The sequence below is a fragment of the Ostrea edulis genome, chromosome 2 (genome assembly GCF_947568905.1).
Source record: "Ostrea edulis chromosome 2, xbOstEdul1.1, whole genome shotgun sequence".
NCBI lineage: Eukaryota > Metazoa > Mollusca > Bivalvia > Ostreida > Ostreidae > Ostrea > Ostrea edulis.
Window position 1 is genome coordinate 85809469 of NC_079165.1, and position 19231 is coordinate 85828699.

The 19231-nt window shown below is 37.8% G+C and overlaps 1 protein-coding gene across 11 annotated transcripts in view; it reads left to right on the forward strand.

Annotated features, from left to right (window-relative positions):
* Positions 1 to 17886, forward strand: part of LOC125679205 (voltage-dependent L-type calcium channel subunit beta-1-like) — a 60165-nt gene extending 42279 nt beyond the window's left edge. For 7 of the 11 annotated variants that reach the window (XM_048918227.2, XM_056155268.1, XM_056155270.1 and 4 more), the window contains 9 exons: positions 469 to 594; positions 1571 to 1698; positions 2361 to 2449; positions 5847 to 5968; positions 6161 to 6300; positions 6503 to 6612; positions 6761 to 6912; positions 8886 to 8981; positions 13867 to 17886. In XM_048918227.2, coding sequence (XP_048774184.2) covers positions 469 to 594; positions 1571 to 1698; positions 2361 to 2449; positions 5847 to 5968; positions 6161 to 6300; positions 6503 to 6612; positions 6761 to 6912; positions 8886 to 8981; positions 13867 to 14397 — 1494 coding nt within the window. In that variant the 3' untranslated portion in view covers positions 14398 to 17886. The remainder of the gene's footprint in view (positions 1 to 468; positions 595 to 1570; positions 1699 to 2360; positions 2450 to 5846; positions 5969 to 6160; positions 6301 to 6502; positions 6613 to 6760; positions 6913 to 8885; positions 8982 to 13866) is intronic. The other 4 variants (XM_048918228.2, XM_056155271.1, XM_056155272.1 and 1 more) reach the window with 1 other exon arrangement.
* Positions 17887 to 19231: the final 1345 nt, after the last annotated feature.

Below are 19231 nucleotides of genomic sequence, written 5' to 3' on the forward strand. Positions count from 1 at the left end.
ATGGTCAGCACATCATGTTTTAGAGTGGTCAGTACATCATGTTTTAGAATGGTCAGCACATCATGTTTTAGAGTGGTCAGCACATCATGTTTTAGAGTGTTTAAGAGTGGTCAGCATGTCATGTTTTAGAGTGTTTAAGAGTGGTCAGTACATCATGTTTTAGAGTGGTCAGTACATCATGTTTTAGAATGGTCAGCACATCATGTTTTAAAGTGGTCAGTACATCATGTTTTAGAGTGTTTAAGAGTGGCCAGCACATCATGTTTTAGAGTGGTCAGCACATCATGTTTTAGAGTGGTCAGGGGGAGGCTGTACTTGGGATATGGTGTTTTATTTGGTAAAAATGCTTAGTGGAGCAATGTGGCCCATGGGCCTCTTGTTTCCTAATTTAAAAATGTTTTGATAAAGGAAAGTTAGATTTGAACATAAATGGATAGATCTTATGGATGACGAAATATTGTTTTACAGAGCAAGCCTGTGGCATTTGCAGTGCGTACCAATGTAGGCTTTAACGGGACAGCTGATGGTGGGGACTGCCCCGCCCCAGGTCATTGTGTCTCATTCGATATGAAAAATTTTCTGCACATTAAGGAGGTAAGTGAATTAATTAGCATATGATTTAAATGATATGACTATGTGAGATATTATTATACGACAAACTATTAGAAACTTTGCATAATTACTAACAATTTCAGAAATTAGCTGCAGAAGTTCAAATAGATAAAAAAAAAAATCAAGAATTGCATGTTTGCAATAACAACCTCTAATATTTTTACATTGCCACCACATTTTTATATGCATTATTTACTGAAAAACTTATCTTGTCGTTACCCTTGGCCAGAAAATCAAATATTTAAAAATATAAAAATAAAAAATCAGTTGTTAGTTTTGTGTGTGTATTGTAATATAGTAATGCTGCAATGCCACTCGTTCATCTCATAGTTATTATCTTGTGATTACTGGGGGAGGGGGTAATGTTTTTTTTCAGAACTTTTATTGTGTAATCACTTTAAACATGTGAAAGGCAAACTTACAGAGAGCAAAGCATGGGGAAGAGGCAAGATATTGCTAGCTACATTTGATGAATGACTCAATTTTCTGTTCAAAGAGAGCTACTAAAAATAATTTGAAGGTGTAAAGGTGCAATACAGTGTTGTGTTATAGTTTGAGTTGGAGGTTTGAAAGAACAGATGCAAACAAAAAATTCTGCCACCTATGCTGCAACTTTTCCCCATTACTATAAAACAGAAAGGTCGAGCTTCAGTATCTTCTAAAATTGGTAGCACTGGAGGTTAATTGGAAAGTCGGGAATGTCTATTCATAGCTTGGCAGTAATTGACTGTCTTCTGTGTGTGTTCAGGGCCCCCTCCAATGAATTACTGCTGGCAGCATGGCCATCTTTCTCTATATGTTTATATAAACTCAGTCTCCCAATAGAGTCAGCTGGTTTTCATATTTTGAATTGAAGTTGATGGGATTTGATAAACCAAGCAGTCTCAATGTCTAAGAAAGGCTAGATTATAACTGACTTTTCATATGCAATATTTCTGACAAAATTTTCTTGTTTCAGAAATTCAACAATGACTGGTGGATTGGGCGCTTGGTTAAAGATGGTTGTGATGACTGTTTTATTCCTAGTCCTGCAAAACTGGAAAATCTCAAGTCGCTATCAGGCCCCAAAAGTAAAATGTATGTAAGGTAAATGAGAAAATCACAAAAAGAACAAATCGTGGCTCAAGGGTGCATTCCTTTTTATCCCTTCATTTTAAAAGTTAGATAAATAGCTCTTCCTTTTTAATCCCATCACTCTATCCCAAGATCTTTACAGCAAATTCTTTTCAATAATCATAGTAATAAATATAGCTCCTGGGAAGAAATCTGAGAAATTGTTTGTTAGATGATGCATGTTTGTTATTGTATCTACACACAGGGATCATCTCCTGACACCAGTTTTACCTACCAATCCTTATAGTTTGTGTGAATATTCAAATCTTGTATTGAATTTCTTTTAACATGTTTTTACCCTTTAATTTCCCCCATAGGGTTGGTTTGTTTGCATGCATGTCTTGTTTTAAGGATGACGAACCTAATTCAAATTTTTAAGCTCTGTGCAAAAAAATGTGTACTCAGAATAACGTATTCAAAAATATGAATAGAACATATTTTGCATAGGCAATTATTATTTTTGAATGAATATAACATTAAGCACATAAATTCACTGAATAAACTAATCCATCAGAGGATTCTCCATGTATAAAAGAGTCTGTGAAATATGTTTTGAAGAATTAAGTTCGTCGTTCTCAATTAATTTTATTTATGTTTAATAGGCCATATTGGTGACACAGACTTTTCTTTTTCAGAAGAAATGATTCTAGTACTACCATGGAAGGTATGCTGGGGCAGGGAACAGGTATGAACTCCTCCCGAGAATCCACCCCGCCCACGCCAGGTAATCAGCACTCATCCACCCAAATCACACTGGGTAATGGGCACTCATCCACCCCAATCATGCTGGGTAATGGGCACTCATCCACCCCAATCACACTGGGTAATGGGCACTCATCCACCCCAATCACACTGGGTAATGGGCACTCATCCACCCCAATCACACTGGGTAATGGGCACTCATCCACCCCAATCACGCTGGGTAATGGGCACTCATCCACCCCAATCACACTGGGTAATGGGCACTCATCCACCCCAATCATGCTGGGTAATAGGCACTCATCCACCCCAATCACGCTGGGTAATGGGCACTCATCCACCCCAATCACACTGGGTAATGGGCACTCATCCACCCCAATCACGCTGGGTAATGGGCACTCATCCACCCCAATCATGCTGGGTAATGGGCACTCATCCACCCCAATCATGCTGGGTAATGAGCACTCATCCACCCCAATCATGCTAGGTAATGAGCACTCATCCACCCCAATCACGCTGGGTAATGGGCACTTATCCACCCCAATCACATTGGGTAATGGGCACTCATCCACCCCAATCATGCTGGGTAATGGGCACTCATCCACCCCAATCATGCTGGGTAATGGGCACTCATCCACCCCAATCACACTGGGTAATGGACACATGTCTTCCAAACTCTGCCTGCAATAACCTCATACAACATATAAGTAGAGCATGTACTCTCAAACTCTGCCGTGGCTATATACGTATCTAGATGAGTTAATATATGCAGAATTGTGCTTAGGTACATGTGTCTTCTATGTGTCGATACTAGGGATGTCGACAAGTATCCGTATAACTGAGTGTATTGGAACATTCAATTATTGAATAACAAAATCGGTACTAAAGGGGTGGATGGGTATGGTATTTTTATATGCAGTGCATTTGTCCATCCGTCAGCACCTTGTGGGTCAGATAAAAACATTAGTTGTATGACTAAGATTATCAAACTTGATACACATGTTCCCAATGATTAGGGGAATAAGCCTATTTGTTTGTCAAGGTCAAAGTTATAAGTACAAAACTAGACAGAAACAGTGTAGGATAATCTAACTTAATACACATGTTCAACCATCCTAGATAGTTTGTATTATGGTAGGATGCAATTTCTCTGTCTGTTTGTCCATCAGCACTTTGTGGGAAGGAAAAAAGATAACTGATAAGGCCAGGATAATCAAACCTGGCACACATGTTCCCATGGGGAGAGGAAGAGTCACATTATTTCTTATGTTTAAAAGTCGAGGTCATACTTTCAGAGGTCATCATGAAGGAAAAAGATTACCATGAGCAATAAATTAGCTTTAGATAAGAATAGATAGCTATTCTAATCAATTACCCGGGCACTCCATTGGAAAGATGACCGAGGTGAATGGTTATACCCTGACTTCTCTACCCTTGTATTGTTACTAGGTTGTCAATTTTCAGACTCCCAAGTACATCGATATTTCCAGCATGGATCCATTGTAAAACTACAACCACCCCACTTCTCTCAACCCAGCTGATTAACCCTCCCTGTATAGCCCAAACTGTTCTATATATAGGCGCAATCCGTTCCTCTCTATGGATTTAGTTCCAGACTTAGACAATCTGTATCGTGTCTAGATTCTATGTATAGGTCATTACAAACTGGAACATTCTGTATCATGTTTAGATTCTATATATAGGTCATTACAGACTGGGACATTCTGTATCATGTCTAGATTCTATGTATAGGTCATTTCAGACTGAGACAATCTGTATTGTGTCTAGATTCTATATATAGATCATTACAAACTGGGACATTCTGTATCGTGTCTAGATTCTATATATAGGTCATTACAGACTGGGACATTCTGTATTGTGTCTAGATTCTATATATAGGTCATTACAGACTGGGACATCCTGGATAAATAAAGGCTATTATCATTATTATTATTATTATTGTGTCTAGATTCTATATATAGATCATTACAGACTGGGACATTCTGTATTGTGTCTAGATTCTATATATAGGTCATTACAGACTGGGACATTCTGTATTGTGTCTAGATTCTATATGTAGGTCATTACAGACTGGAACATTCTGTATCATGTCTAGATTCTATATATAGATCATTACAAACTGGGACATTCTGTATCATGTCTAGATTCTATATATAGATCATTACAAACTGGGACATTCAGTATCATGTCTAGATTCTATAAAAAGATCATTACAAACTGGGACATTCTGTATCGTGTCTAGATTCTATATATAGGTCATTACAGACTGGGACATTCTGTATTGTGTCTAGATTCTATATATAGATCATTACAAACTGGAACATTCTGTATCATGTCTAGATTCTATATATAGATCATTACAAACTGGGACATTCTGTATCATGTCTAGATTCTATATATAGATCATTACAGACTGGGACATTCTGTATCATGTCTAGATTCTATATATAGATCATTACAAACTGGGACATTCAGTATCATGTCTAGATTCTATATATAGATCATTACAAACTGGGACATTCTGTATTGTGTCTAGATTCTATATATAGATCATTACAAACTGGGACAGTCTGTATCGTGTCTAGATTCTATATATAGGTCATTACAGACTGGGACAGTCTGTATCGTGTTTAGATTCTATACATAGGTCATTATAGTTGCATGTAGTGGACTGAGTTCCACCACCCCAAAGTAACAGGTGCCTCCAATATTTGTCATCACTAACCCATTGTATGCAAATTTGAAAGGCAGTCATTCTATCCATGTAAAATTTGAAATGGATAAGTCTTTCCCATGCTTGTTTGCTGTTCTAATTTGTTTTATGAAAATATTGATGTTATTCAAAAAGAATTAACAGAAATGGAATGATCTGATTGGTTAATCATCTGTAGACTTGAGTATAGAGAGATTCTGGACAGGTGCTTTGCCAGTAGAGCTACACAATTAAACTGCCAATAGATAATACACACTCAACCAATAAGTTTCCTCTACCAATATTATATCTAAGATGGTTTGGATAATCAAGTTTTATAAATGTGCCCGATTATTTTTAAATCGATAGCGAATGTATGAGAAATTCTTTTGTTTTGCTCCCTACTGCAAAAGTATTATATAGGATGCCCATAACATCCGTACCAATTTACAGCTGAATCTTGAAAGTAGTTTTCAATACAGAGATTAACTTTTATGGCTGTATAGATAATAACATTTAGTATGGGCTATTTCTTGTTTTGTTGAGTGCTTCATATATTAGTTCAGGCTGCATATGAGACATGCAGGGTACTTTTATCTGCACTTTTCACATTAACCTTTCTAACTATAAATAGCATCAGAATTGATCTTCCATGTAATGTTTGTACATGAACAGCTGACTAGACAGGTTTGTCGTGTTTCTTTATCAGGAATGAACGAGGAAAATGGAGCAGACAGCACTCTGGGCGAGGACAGTGATAGCGCGAAAGCCTACAAAGCGGGCGGCATCATACCTCCAACCAAAGAGAAGAAAAAACCTTTCTTCAAAAAAGTAACTACATTCTTAAAGAATTTTATTTTAACAAGAAAAAATATACGGCATCGGTGACGTCATGATGAAATCTGAAAAAAGGCCATGTTTCATGTAAAATGAAAGGTCTTGAAATCATCCTAGAAGGTTTCTGATTTTCTGAGTGCGTGTAATGTAGATATCGACTGTGAAACGGAGTTACTTAAATTTCAGTCTGAGTCAGTGCCACCTTATGAAGTAGTGCCTTCCATGCGACCTGTTGTTCTAATCGGTCCATCACTGAAGGGTTATGAAGTGACAGACATGATGCAAAAAGCTCTTTTTGATTTCCTCAAACATAAGTTTGAAGGGAGGTAAGTCACAGCAAAATGAAACTGAATAAAAGTGCGAAGCATTTGTATGTTAAGTTTGAGTAAAATGTCCAGAGTTTACACATCGATAAATTCTTCAAAAAGAATGCTTAATCCTGTATTAAATCTGATAATTATAACTGGTGCAATACAGAGGGGAGAAAACACGATAGTAGACCTTTAAAATTTCATTTTTTAATTTCAGGATTATCATCACGAGAGTGACTGCAGACATCTCATTAGCTAAACGTTCTATAATTAACAATCCCAGTAAACGAGTCTTGTTGGATAAACAAAGTCGATCCTGTGGAATAGGTGGGTGTGGCTAACATCAGAACGAAATCTACATATTCATACTGAAAAGTTCCGACCAATGAGAGAAAGTTAACATGATACAATTTACTAGGAACTAAAGAAACCAATGAATCAAATACAAATGGAATTCATTTTAATTGATTTTCAGGGGAAGTGCAGAATGAAATCGAGAGAATTTTTGACTTGGCCAGGTCTATGCAGTTGGTAGTTTTAGATTGTGACACCATAAACCACCCCTCACAATTAGCAAAAACTTCGTTAGCTCCAATTGTTGTTTATGTCAAAATTGCTTCACCAAAGGTAAGAAAAATTATATCATGGGTAAGATACACCTACAGGAGATAAATTTATGCATAGTTTGCTTTTTGCACTTATGTGTAATGTTTCTTGTTGCTTACCCAAGTCAAAGACTCAAGTTTCAGCTCACCTGAGTCAAAGACTCAAGTTTAGCTCACCTGAGTTGAAGACTCGTGTAAGCATACCTGATCAAGTTTTGTTTTACGTCTATATATCTATCTGGTTTTAAGTTTTCATATTTACATTGGGATTTATAGGAAAGTTGTTGTATAATTTTCTCGTAAACCACAAGGACATGTGTTATTTTAATAAACAATCTTCATCGTGTAACAGATTCAGGTTAATTCACTCTGAGGTTTACCTGCTATGTTTTTCCGATGCCAATTAGGGATTTTGTAAAAAATGTTTGGGAATGATTGACAGTTTTAAGGGTTGTATAAGCATCTATATTTCTTTCTTAATTATGTACTATGATCTTATCTATTATCATTATCATCAGTTGTTTTGGGTTGTTTTTTTTTATCCCTGTTTTAGCTAATTTGTAGTGATGACATATTAAATTTGCAACCAAAAATTTGCCTTGGTATTACAAAGAATTTTGACAAGGTTAACATCCTGGACTTGTGGTTTTTGAAAGTTTTGATAATTTCCTATGAATTTTCATTAGTTCAGAAATATGATATCAGCACAATTTACATTTAATAAAGAAATAGTATTCATTTCATATTAGATCATTGTTCAAACTCATGTTCAATAATGAAATATACGAAATCGTCAATAACCAAATCATAGAATCACAGACAATGAACTTGGTGTCCTGTATACTATTGTCTTAGAATATATAGAGAATGCATTAACTTTTATTAGCTCACCTGAGCTGAAGGCTCAAGTGAGCTATTCTGATCAAAAGTTGTCTGTCGTCGGCGTTGTAAACTTTTCACATTTTTATCTTCTTCTCCAGAACCACTGGGTCAATTTCAACAAAACTTGGCACAAAGCATCCTTGGGTGAAGGGCTTTCAAGTTTGTTCAAATGAAGGGCCATGCCCCCATCTAAGGGGAGATAATCACAAAAATGCAAAATTAGGGTAGGGTCATTTAAAAATCTTCTTAAGAACCACTGGGCCAGAGGAGCTGACATTTACATGAAAGCTTCCTGACATAGAGCAGATTCACGTTTGTTCAAATCATGCCCCCTGGGTGTAGGATGGGGCCACAATAGTGGATCAAAGTTTTACATAGAAATATATAGGGAAAATCTTTAAGAATTTTCTTCTCAAGAACCAATGCGCCAGAAGAGCTGAGATTTACATGAAAGCTTCCTGACATAGTGCAGATTCAAGTTTGTTCAAATCATGGCCCCCAGCGGTAGGTTGGGGCCACAATATTGGATCAAAGTTTTACATAGAAATATATAGGGAAAATCTTTTGATTATCTTCTTCTCAAGAACCACTGTCGCCAGTAGAGCTAAGATTTACAAGAAAGCTTCCCAACATAGTGCAGATTCAAGTTTGTTCAAATCGTGGCCCATGATGGTAGGTTGGGGCCACAATATTGGATCAAAGTTTTACATAGAAATATATAGGAAAAATCTTTAATTATCTTCTCAAGAACCACTGAGCCAGTAGCACTAAGATTTACAAGAAAGACAGGGTCATAAATGTGATTTGATAATCATAATAGTTTGATAATATTGTGATATTTTGTGTGGGGAAAATGCAACCCTCAATTCTTCGGCCATAAACTCCATGCATTTGTGAACATTTTGGTACTTCACCCACAGCAAGTGATGTCCCTATATGAGTGAAAAATTCGCAATTAGAATGTAAAACAAACTGCTCAGGTGAGGAATGTGGCCCACTGACCTCTGGGATAGAATCAATGTTTGTGAAGTAATTCACTTGTATATCTTTTTCACTTGACAAAATTTCCTGGTGGTAACATAGAGTGAATACTTTGTTGATATGAATTTGCAGGTATTACAGCGATTAATCAAATCTAGAGGAAAATCCCAGAGTCGAAATATGAACGTACAGTTAGTGGCTGCTGACAAACTCAACCAGTGTAGTCCTGTAAGTAAACAAGGTTCTCTCACAATAAACTCAACCAGTGTAGTCCTGTAAGTAAACTCAACCAGTGCAGTCCTGTAAGTAAACTCAACCAGTGTAGTCCTGTAAGTAAACTCAACCAGTGCAGTCCTGTAAGTAAACTTAACCAGTGTAGTCCTGTAAGTAAACAAGATTCTCTCACAATAAACTCAACCAGTGTAGTCCTGTAAGTAAACAAGGTTCTCTCACAATAAACTCAACCAGTGTAGTCCTGTAAGTAAACTCAACCAGTGTAGTCCTGTAAGTAAACTCAACCAGTGTAGTCCTGTAAGTAAACTCAACCAGTGTAGTCCTGTAAGTAAACAAGGTTCTCCTCCTCCAAGTCACTTAGTTGACCTGCAATATCAGTTTGTCTGAAAAAATCCATTGTGTATTGTAAATTTTTGAACCATTTATTTTTTCAGAAACAGCATGTCCAATTTTCTTTGGGGTAGGAATAGTGAATTTTATGGACCCTGCCCTTCTCTTGCTCAAGAATTGGGGCCAAAACTGTATGATAATTCCTCATATTTACTGATGGGCATTAAAGCTGTATGACCCGATGTTCATGTATTATTTTTGTACATAATTACTTTAAAGCAGATTAATTATACCCCCCGAACGAAGTTCTGGGGGGTATATAGGAATCACTGTCTGTCTATCCGTCCGTCTGTCTGTCTGTCTGTGCAGATTTGTGTCCTGGCCATAACGTCTTTGTTCTTTGACTTACGCATACCATATTTGGCACACAGGTGGATCACCATGAGACGATGTGTTGAGTACCTTCATGACCTGTATATGACCTTGACCTCAAGGTCAAAATTAAAGGTTTTTTACAATGGATTCGTGTCCCGGCCATAACTTCTTTGTTCTTTGACATAGGCATACCATATTTGACACCTGAGTGTATCACCATGAGACGATGTGTCGAGTACCTACATGACCTCTATATGACCTTGAACTTTGACCTCAAGGTCAAAATTGATTATAAGGTTTTGACATAGTCTTATGCATAAGACATGGGTGTATCACCATGAGACTATGTGTCATGTACATTCATGACCTCTTTATGACGTTAACCTTTGATCTCAAGATCAAAATTATAGGTTTATACCATGGATTTGTGTTCGGACTATATCTTCCATTTTCTTCTACAAAGGCATACCATATTTTTACACTCAGGAAAGAGGTAATATATACCTATTAACAACACCCTTTGGGAGATTGGGGTAAGCGGGGAGTATTCTTAGTAAGCATTGCTCACAGTACCTCTTGTTACTTTATAAAGTTATTAACTTTCCCTTAATTACATGCTTGAAAACATCTGCATGTAAAAGAAAATAGTGTGAATATTATTTAAAAAGTAAATATAGTGGGTACATATATAAATCATCCCATAATAGACGTCTATAAATAGATCCATGTGCGTCAGGGGAATCCCAACATGATGTATTAACTCATACGCAACCGTCTAGTTTTAAGACTGAAAGAGCGTAAAGCAACGAATTACTAAAAGGTTTTTGATATTTTTATTTCTATTAAACTTATGGCACAGTACTGTTATAACAAAATACACAGCTTTACACAGATAAGACCACCGATGATATGAAAGTTTGAACTGGTGACTGTCACTTGAAATGGCAGAGTGACGCGGTTATTTGTAAACATCGATTTAAAATCAAATAGTTTGGGTTAAAACAGGTGAAATAATTTATGATATGTCTTACAGCCTCATAACTACATACGTGCGATGATTTAATAGCGTTTTTACGAGATGGAAAAAATATTGTAATTCGGACCATATAGCTTTAACCATGAATACTGGGTTCATTATTCCATTTAGCATGAAGATCTCTCTTTTTTTTTTAATTCATGGCACTAGAGTAATAGCTTATTATCATTATACAGTTTATAATAAAAATGCTGTTCATGTTTGAAAGTCTTATTATTTACTCCTGAATGTCTATCAAACTAGGGTTATATTTTTGTTCATGATTGTGAAATTCAAATTTTTTGGGTGAAGGGATCAGGTTATGAGATTTGACTTGCATCTCCTTAGTCAGAGGTTCAGACTATGGGGTTTGACTTGCATCTCCTGGCTTGGGGGTTCAGGCTATGGGGTTTGACTTGCATCTCCTGGGTTAGGGGTTCAGGCTATGGGGTTTGACTTGCATCTCCTAGGTTGGGGGTTCAGGCTATGAGGTTTGACTTGCATCTCCTGGATTGGGGGTTCAAGCTATGAGGTTTGACTTGCATCTCCTGGGTTGGGGGTTCAGGCTATGGGGTTTGACTTGCATCTCCTGGGTCAGAGTTTCAGGCTATGGGGTTTGACTTGCATCTCCTGGATCAAAGGTTCAGGCTATGGAGTTTGACTTGCATCTCCTGGGTCAAAGTTTCAGGCTATGGGGTTTGACTTGCATCTTCTGGGTCAGAGGTTCAGGCTATGGGGTTTGACTTGCATCTCCTGGGTCAGAGGTTCAGGCTATGAGGTTTGACTTGCATCTCCTGGATCAGGGGTTCAGGCTATGAGGTTTGACTTGCATCTCCTGGGTCGGGGGTTCAGGCTATGGGGTTTGACTTGCATTTCCTGGGTCAGAGGTTCAGGCTATGAGGTTTGACTTGCATCTCCTTGGTTGGGGGTTCAGGCTATGGGGTTTGACTTGCATCTCCTGGGTCAGAGGTTCAGGCTATGGGGTTTGACTTGCATCTCCTGGGTCAGAGGTTCAGGCTATGAGGTTTGACTTGCATCTCCTGGATCGGGGGTTCAGGCTATGAGGTTTGACTTGCATCTCCTGGGTCGAGGGTTCAGGCTATGGGGTTTGACTTTCATCTCCTGGGTCGGGGGTTCAGGCTATGAGGTTTGACTTGCATCTCCTGGGTCGAAGGTTCAGGCTATGGGGTTTGACTTTCATCTCCTGGGTCGGGGGTTCAGGCTATGAGGTTTGACTTGCATCTCCTTGGTCGGGGGTTCAGGCTATGGGGTTTGACTTGCATCTCCTGGGTCAGAGGTTCAGGCTATGGGGTTTGACTTGCATCTCCTGGGTCAGAGGTTCAGGCTATGAGGTTTGACTTGCATCTCCTGGATCGGGGGTTCAGGCTATGAGGTTTGACTTGCATCTCCTGGGTCGAGGGTTCAGGCTATGGGGTTTGACTTTCATCTCCTGGGTCGGGGGTTCAGGCTATGAGGTTTGACTTGCATCTCCTTGGTCGGGGGTTCAGGCTATGGGGTTTGACTTGCATCTCCTGGGTCAGAGGTTCAGGCTATGGGGTTTGACTTGCATCTCCTGGGTCAAAAGTTCAGGCTATGGGGTTTGACTTGCATCTCCTGGGTCAAAAGTTCAGGCTATGGGGTTTGACTTGCATCTCCTGGGTCAGAGGTTCAGGCTATGGGGTTTGACTTGCATCTCCTGGGTCAGAGGTTCAGGCTATGAGGTTTGACTTGCATCTCCTGGATCGGGGGTTCAGGCTATGAGGTTTGACTTGCATCTCTTGGGTCGGGAATTCAGGCTATGAGGTTTGACTTGCATCTCCTGGGTCGGGGTTCAGGCTATGAGGTTTGACTTGCATCTCTTGGGTCGGGAATTCAGGCTATGAGGTTTGACTTGCATCTCCTGGGTCGGGGGTTCAGGCTATGAGGTTTGACTTGCATCTCCTGGATTGGGGGTTCAGGCTATGCGGTTTGACTTGCATCTCCTGGATCGGAGGTTCAGGCTATGAGGTTTGACTTGCATCTCCTTGGTCGGGGGTTCAGGCTATGATGTTTGACTTGCATTTCCTGGGTCAGGGGTTCAGGCTATGAGGTTTGACTTGCATCTCCTGGGTCAGAGGTTCAGGCTATGAGGTTTGACTTGCATCTCTTGGGTCGGGAATTCAGGCTATGAGGTTTGACTTGCATCTCCTGGGTCGGGGGTTCAGGCTATGGGGTTTGACTTTCATCTCCTGGGTCAGAGGTTCAGGCTATGAGGTTTGACTTGCATCTCCTTGGTCGGGGGTTCAGGCTGTGGGGTTTGACTTGCATCTCCTGGGTTGGGGCTTCAGGCTATGAGGTTTGACTCAGCCCCTAGAGTTGAATCCATGTATGGATCATTTGCATATTGAATTACATTGAATGTTTTAAAAGCTCTATTTCTGAATATCTAGGAAATAAACATGATACATACTGATGTCAGACATGTGACAAATTCAATGATGCAAAGTGTGAGATCATGCTCAATGAAGGGTGAGATCATGCTCATTTAAGGGTGAGATCATGCTCATTGAAGATTCATGCTCATTGAAGAGTGAGATCATGCTCATTGAAGAGTGAGATCATGCTCATTGAAGAGTGAGATCATGCTCATTGAAGGGTGAGATCATGCTCATTGAAGAGTGAGATCATGCTCATTGAAGGGTGAGATCATGCTCATTTAAGGGTTGAATAGTGATACTGAGCATGGTGGTCTATGATAAAATTGTGATACCTGGACAAGAGTTTCAGACCCCACAGAGAGAGATCAAATAATTAAAATATGTTTTATTTTTCTTTGAAACTCTTCTTTATTTCTGAACGTCTCGCACATAACCTGAATGTGTGAAATAATGAGCATAGAGGCCTCTACCAAAATTGTGGAACTCGTAATCCCTAGATCAGGAATTACGACCCAGGATGGCTGCAATGTGTGCCACACTCTAAATTCAGCTCTTTACTATTTAGTACTCAGGTGACTGTTAAAGTCCTTGAGCCAATTGTATTTGGATGTTGTAATCATAAATACAAGCAGTTAACTGCTTTACATATCCATTGAATGTCCATGAATATTAAATGTTCTGTGTAAACAGTGATCAGGTCATTTTGTAGTATTCTTACATTATATGGAGCTTTCTTTTGCAGGAAATGTTTGATGTAATTCTAGATGAAAATCAGTTAGAAGATGCCTGTGAACATTTGTCAGAATTCTTAGAAGCCTACTGGAAAGCCACCCATCCAGTAGACACTACTCTGCAAACAAAATTGATGCCTTCACCGAATCCCATAAGCAGGCATAATACAGTGCCCCCTGGTGTTGGACATCATGGGCACGGGCACCATGGACACGGTCATGGTGTTCATAGTTCATTTCGTGAACATCGCAAACACGATGATCATGAACACCATATACGTGGTAGTGTTAGAGACTTAAGTCCTTCCCGTGAAAAACTCCACGATCGAGACTTGAGATCGGGACATTATGATCGCAGTGAATACAATCGGATGTCACCAAGAGAATACGACCGTAGAGACCATAGTAGTGAAATGCACGACCCACGACGTGACCGGTACTCCAACAGGAGGGAGCATGAACATTTTGATACTAGAGAACCGTACGGTTCACCAACAAGGAATTCAAAATTCCCCATGAAACAACAGTCTATAGATATATAAATTACAGAACAGGGGAGAACCTTCCAGGGATTCGCAATTAGTGCAGTCATCATGAAATCTAAGGTGTTTTTGACCTGTATTTTGTTATGAAGGTCATGTGCCATTGATGACCTTGAACCATGTTGTAGATATAAAAATAACTATCTACTATGGAAAGTTGCAGATTATTTCTTGAAGCATATTTGTCATCATGTGTTTAAATGCTGTGTGAAAGCCTTCCTTTGTTACAAAATGCAAGATGCGTGTCAAGTCTAGGTTTTTCTAAACTCCTATACTATAAATATTTCTTGCAGAAATATTGTAGGTAGAACTGCATGAATTATCAGATTTACTGTATAACCTGATGATTAGTTTGATTGAGTTCTTCCTTATACAGTCTGTTAGATATATTTTTTAATGTCGGATGTGAATGTTTGTTCTTGATTAATGCATTCATTTTTCTTACAGGAGGCAATAGACTCTGTTACTGACTCCAGAATGTTAAAATCACCCAGCTATGACTATATTTGTTTCCTCCTGATTTCTAGTTCATGTCCTCAGATTTTGCTGGCAAAATTATGTTTGTGTCATGGTTATTAAATGCTTATAAAATCTCATCAAGATTCTATAGTAGTGCTTTATAGTGTTCAGTGCAATAATATGCTAGTTTTTTCAATGAAACTGTAAAAGGCATATAAGATATTTGTTAGTGCAATTTATGATGACTGTCAAAGAACTATATTCGATACTATATCTGCCCCTATAAAATATCAGAAAATTAAAATGATTTGAATGTCTACCTAACATACTGCGAAAAATATGAATCCAATGCCTGCCAAAAATATATTGGTGTCAATAACCTGCATTGCTTTTGATCATTTCTTTGAGGTCATGTAAATACCATTTTGTCTAAAATGCAGTCAAAAGTTCCAAATATTATCCTTATTTTGCTAAAGAAATTGTGGAACGCAAGTAAAATCGTACACAACTCTCACATATTTTATTTATAGTTATTTTACTGGTTATTTCTTGAAATGGTGTCTGATCTTGTACAGTTGTATGTGCTTTGTCTACCTACTCCTTTTAAAAAAAAACTTTAAATTGTAACCAAGATGAAATAAGGCCATTTTCATGGTGTCATAACTGATTGACTCGCTACAAAAAAGGATTTTATTACTGTTTTGAAACAAACTGATATTCCTTAGTTTTATAAAAATCAGATATACTTCTATTTCAAAATGTAATTTAAGGGGCAGAAAATAGTCACTATCGCACTTAGTTCTTTGTTATTATTGTTTTGGTTTTGTATTGGTACTTGTGATTTTTACGTCCTATACCTATGGCTGGCCATAGTAATTTTTTTTTATATATATAAGATTTGTCGTAGTGTATTTATTTGCCTTTTGTTTGCATTCTACAAGCAGTTTAATCTACGCACATTCATGAGTTGGAGAGTTATTTCCCTTCCACTGAAGAGTATAACAGAATCTCATCTATTTATAATCTATACATTTGTATAGCTAACAATGTGTTTATTGTGACATTTGTTTTTACCCTTTTTTACTAGTTTTGCATCATGAAGGTTTTTATATACACATAAAGCAACATACTTTGAGGGAATTTTGCATTCAATGAATGGAGTGTATAGCCAATAGTCTATGAGTAAATACACAAGAATAGGTTCCACAAAACCTTTACTTACAGGTAATTCACACAGCTGATGGATTATGTAAAGCCTATGGTGTTTTCGTCTGTTGTTGGCATATCTCTAATTCTGTACTAAGAATCAGTAGACTTTTTCAGTAGGTGGGGAGAAAGTCTGGTGGCTCAAGACTAGGTCACGATGATCTCATTTTTAAAGTAAAGAGACTTAGTATTAACAATTCTTATCTCTGAAAAGACACCAGATGCTCTTTGTAAAGGTCGTGATAGTTTGAAGTAGCATAGCTTGCTGGTAGAGGATTTTTCTTCTGTCATTGTGAAGCATTGCAGAGAGAGATCATTTCGTTACCTGGAATGCATTTTATGCAAGTACAGCTGTACATTAATCTGTATTTCATGTTTGATTTCCTTTCAAATAACATTTTAAACTTTTTAAAGAATAGAAAAATGAAACTGATATACAAGGAAATAAAGTGATATAATGAATTGTCAGACATGATCTATAAGTGAATTACCCGTAGTAATAACTTACAAACAATGCACAGTGTAAGCTACAAAAATCACCTGTTTAAACACATTACCGTGGGTTTATAGGAATACTTCATTCAGTACTGTTATCATAGTATTGTGCATGTCATTAAGTCCCATCAACAGTACAATTATAATGTTCGGCTCTTAATGGTCAAGTTGTGGAAGTCTGTCAACAGAATCGCAGATTTAGTAGAGCTATGTGCTGCAAGCTTCCAATATACTTTTCCTGGTGGGCATCTCATATGACTCAAGGATATACTATTTTCCTGATGGGCATGTCATGTGACTTAAGGACATACTTTATTGTAGTTCTCCTGATGGGCATGCCATGGTAATTTAAGGATATACTTTATTGCATAATACTGTACCCCTCTGAATTTAATGTTTTGCAAGTTAACATAAGGACACAAGGAAATCTTGTGCATGTTGCAAATTTTATTACAGGAATATTGTGTGCATAATATTTTGATGATAATTATAGCTAGTTTATTTTTGACAGAGATGTAGAATATAAATTGCATGGATATCAAAAACTCTAATACTGAACAGGAAGAACATGTAGCTGGAAATAGTGGAGGTGGGTTGTTTTTTTTGTGGGGGGGGGGGGGGGGGGTTCATTGTTTATATTTTGTAGGTTACCTCATTAGTTAAGAAAAAGTCTTTCAAGAAATTTCTTGGATGTTCATTGAAACATTCAATATTTTCCCCTTCTCCCCATCACAATACCCTGCCTAGTTGTTCATTTCTTTGTATTGATTTGATATGTCCTTTTCTTGATCATAGTTTACTTACAGTTATCACATGTTGTCACTTGTATAATGTTATAAGTATTCTCACTTGTATCGAGGTAGGTGTTACCCCAGATATTCACAACTTCTATACATCTGTTTGTTTTTCTGTGATGCTTGCTCAGTTTGACAAGTGCAATGTTGAGAGATGCACCTATTTGGGGTTTATTTTTTTGGTTGGTTCATTTTTTCGGGTACAAATGTGTGTAAGTTGTGAATAAACCACAAACACTTTTATACAACCATTTCATATTAAACAAGATTTTTTTTCTTCTTCAGAAGTTGTGATTTATACGATTGTATGGGATGTGACTGTTATGCATGGAACACTATGTTACTCTACATAAAGTAAAAGTTTGTTGACAGGATACTCCACACTTAATATACTTCATCTATATCTCCATTTTGTTAATGGTGTGGGAATTGTTGCACTACCCTTTAAAAATTCTGTATATTATTCAGTACGTCAATTTTATTAAATATTTCCAAGTTTGTTGGATTTGTAAATAAAACGGATTTTTATCTTGGATCTTTGTGTTTTCTGTCTAGACTGCTTTATAAATTTAGAGGTGTAATCATAAAGCATCTTCGAATCCAGTGCAGAAGAAAAAGGTAAATATAATGACATTATGTACATTTATATACACATTGTTTATTGCATCTCACACTCTCGTGAGTCAAGGAAATCAACAGCAATGAAAAGATATGGTAAAAAAGTAAACATCAAGTTTTCTTGTGTCCCGAGTGACAATTTCCTGAAGTACAGCGATTTCTTGCCATATCTACCAGCATGGACCTTATTTATTGTCTGAATTCTAGTGATTGTTTGGAAAAAAAAAGTTAATGCATTTACATGTACTACCATCACTCCCAGTGATTACTTTATTTGCAGAACTTAATTTTTCCAAAAACCCATAAAATTTGCGTCATTTTACTAATTTCACCTTATTAAAAATGATAGAAAAATAGTACAAATGACTTAAAATAGCAGACATATTTCAAGCCCTGTAAAATCCAGGGGCTGGGCCCCCACCCCTGGACCCACTAGGGGCCTAAAGGTGGCCCCTCAGACCCCTTTCCTCATAAAGGGGCACCCCCACCTCGTAACCGCAATTCCTGGATCCGCCCCTGAGTGTGCTCATTAAAGTGGCCAATCTTGTTATATCCCACCATGTAAATACTGTGTACAGGGTAATTTCCCCTCCTGTACATGTATGTCCCCCCCCCCCCCCCCCCCCTACTTCCCTTGCAAATGCATTTACCCAAATATAAATATGCCTAGTCACAATCGTGTTAATAGAAAATGTTTTCACCTAGTCCAATCTAATTAAAATTAGATGTTAGATCCGCTCACATACTCGCTACACTAATTTTAATTAGATTGCACCTAGTCTAAATTTGCCCACTAACAAGGAGGGTGGAAATCGTGGTGGTGGGGGGGGGGGGGGGGGGGCTTTCTCATCACAAACAGGTACATCATGGTAAGAGGATCACCACTTTGCCATTATTCGGCCATCTCCATGACCTTTACTTCAAATTCATGTGAAGAACTATAGACTCACATTTTTTTTTCATACTTGTACAGTGATGATTGTGCCTAAATATTTCATTAGATTGACATTCAAATAATAAACTTCCTGCAAGACCCTGACCTTATTTTTAAAATGTGGTTCATTTCTAAGTAACCTCCAGAGAATGTTTATCAAACTTAAAATTGTTTACTGTGCACCCCCATCTGTTTACTGGGCACCCCCATCTGAATATGTTCTCTTACATGTGAACATATACCTAGTTCAATTTTAATGAAACCTGTCCTCAAGACTGTTTACAACTTGAGCAAAGCAATGGTAAAACAATCGAGTTCTAAAGCCGAG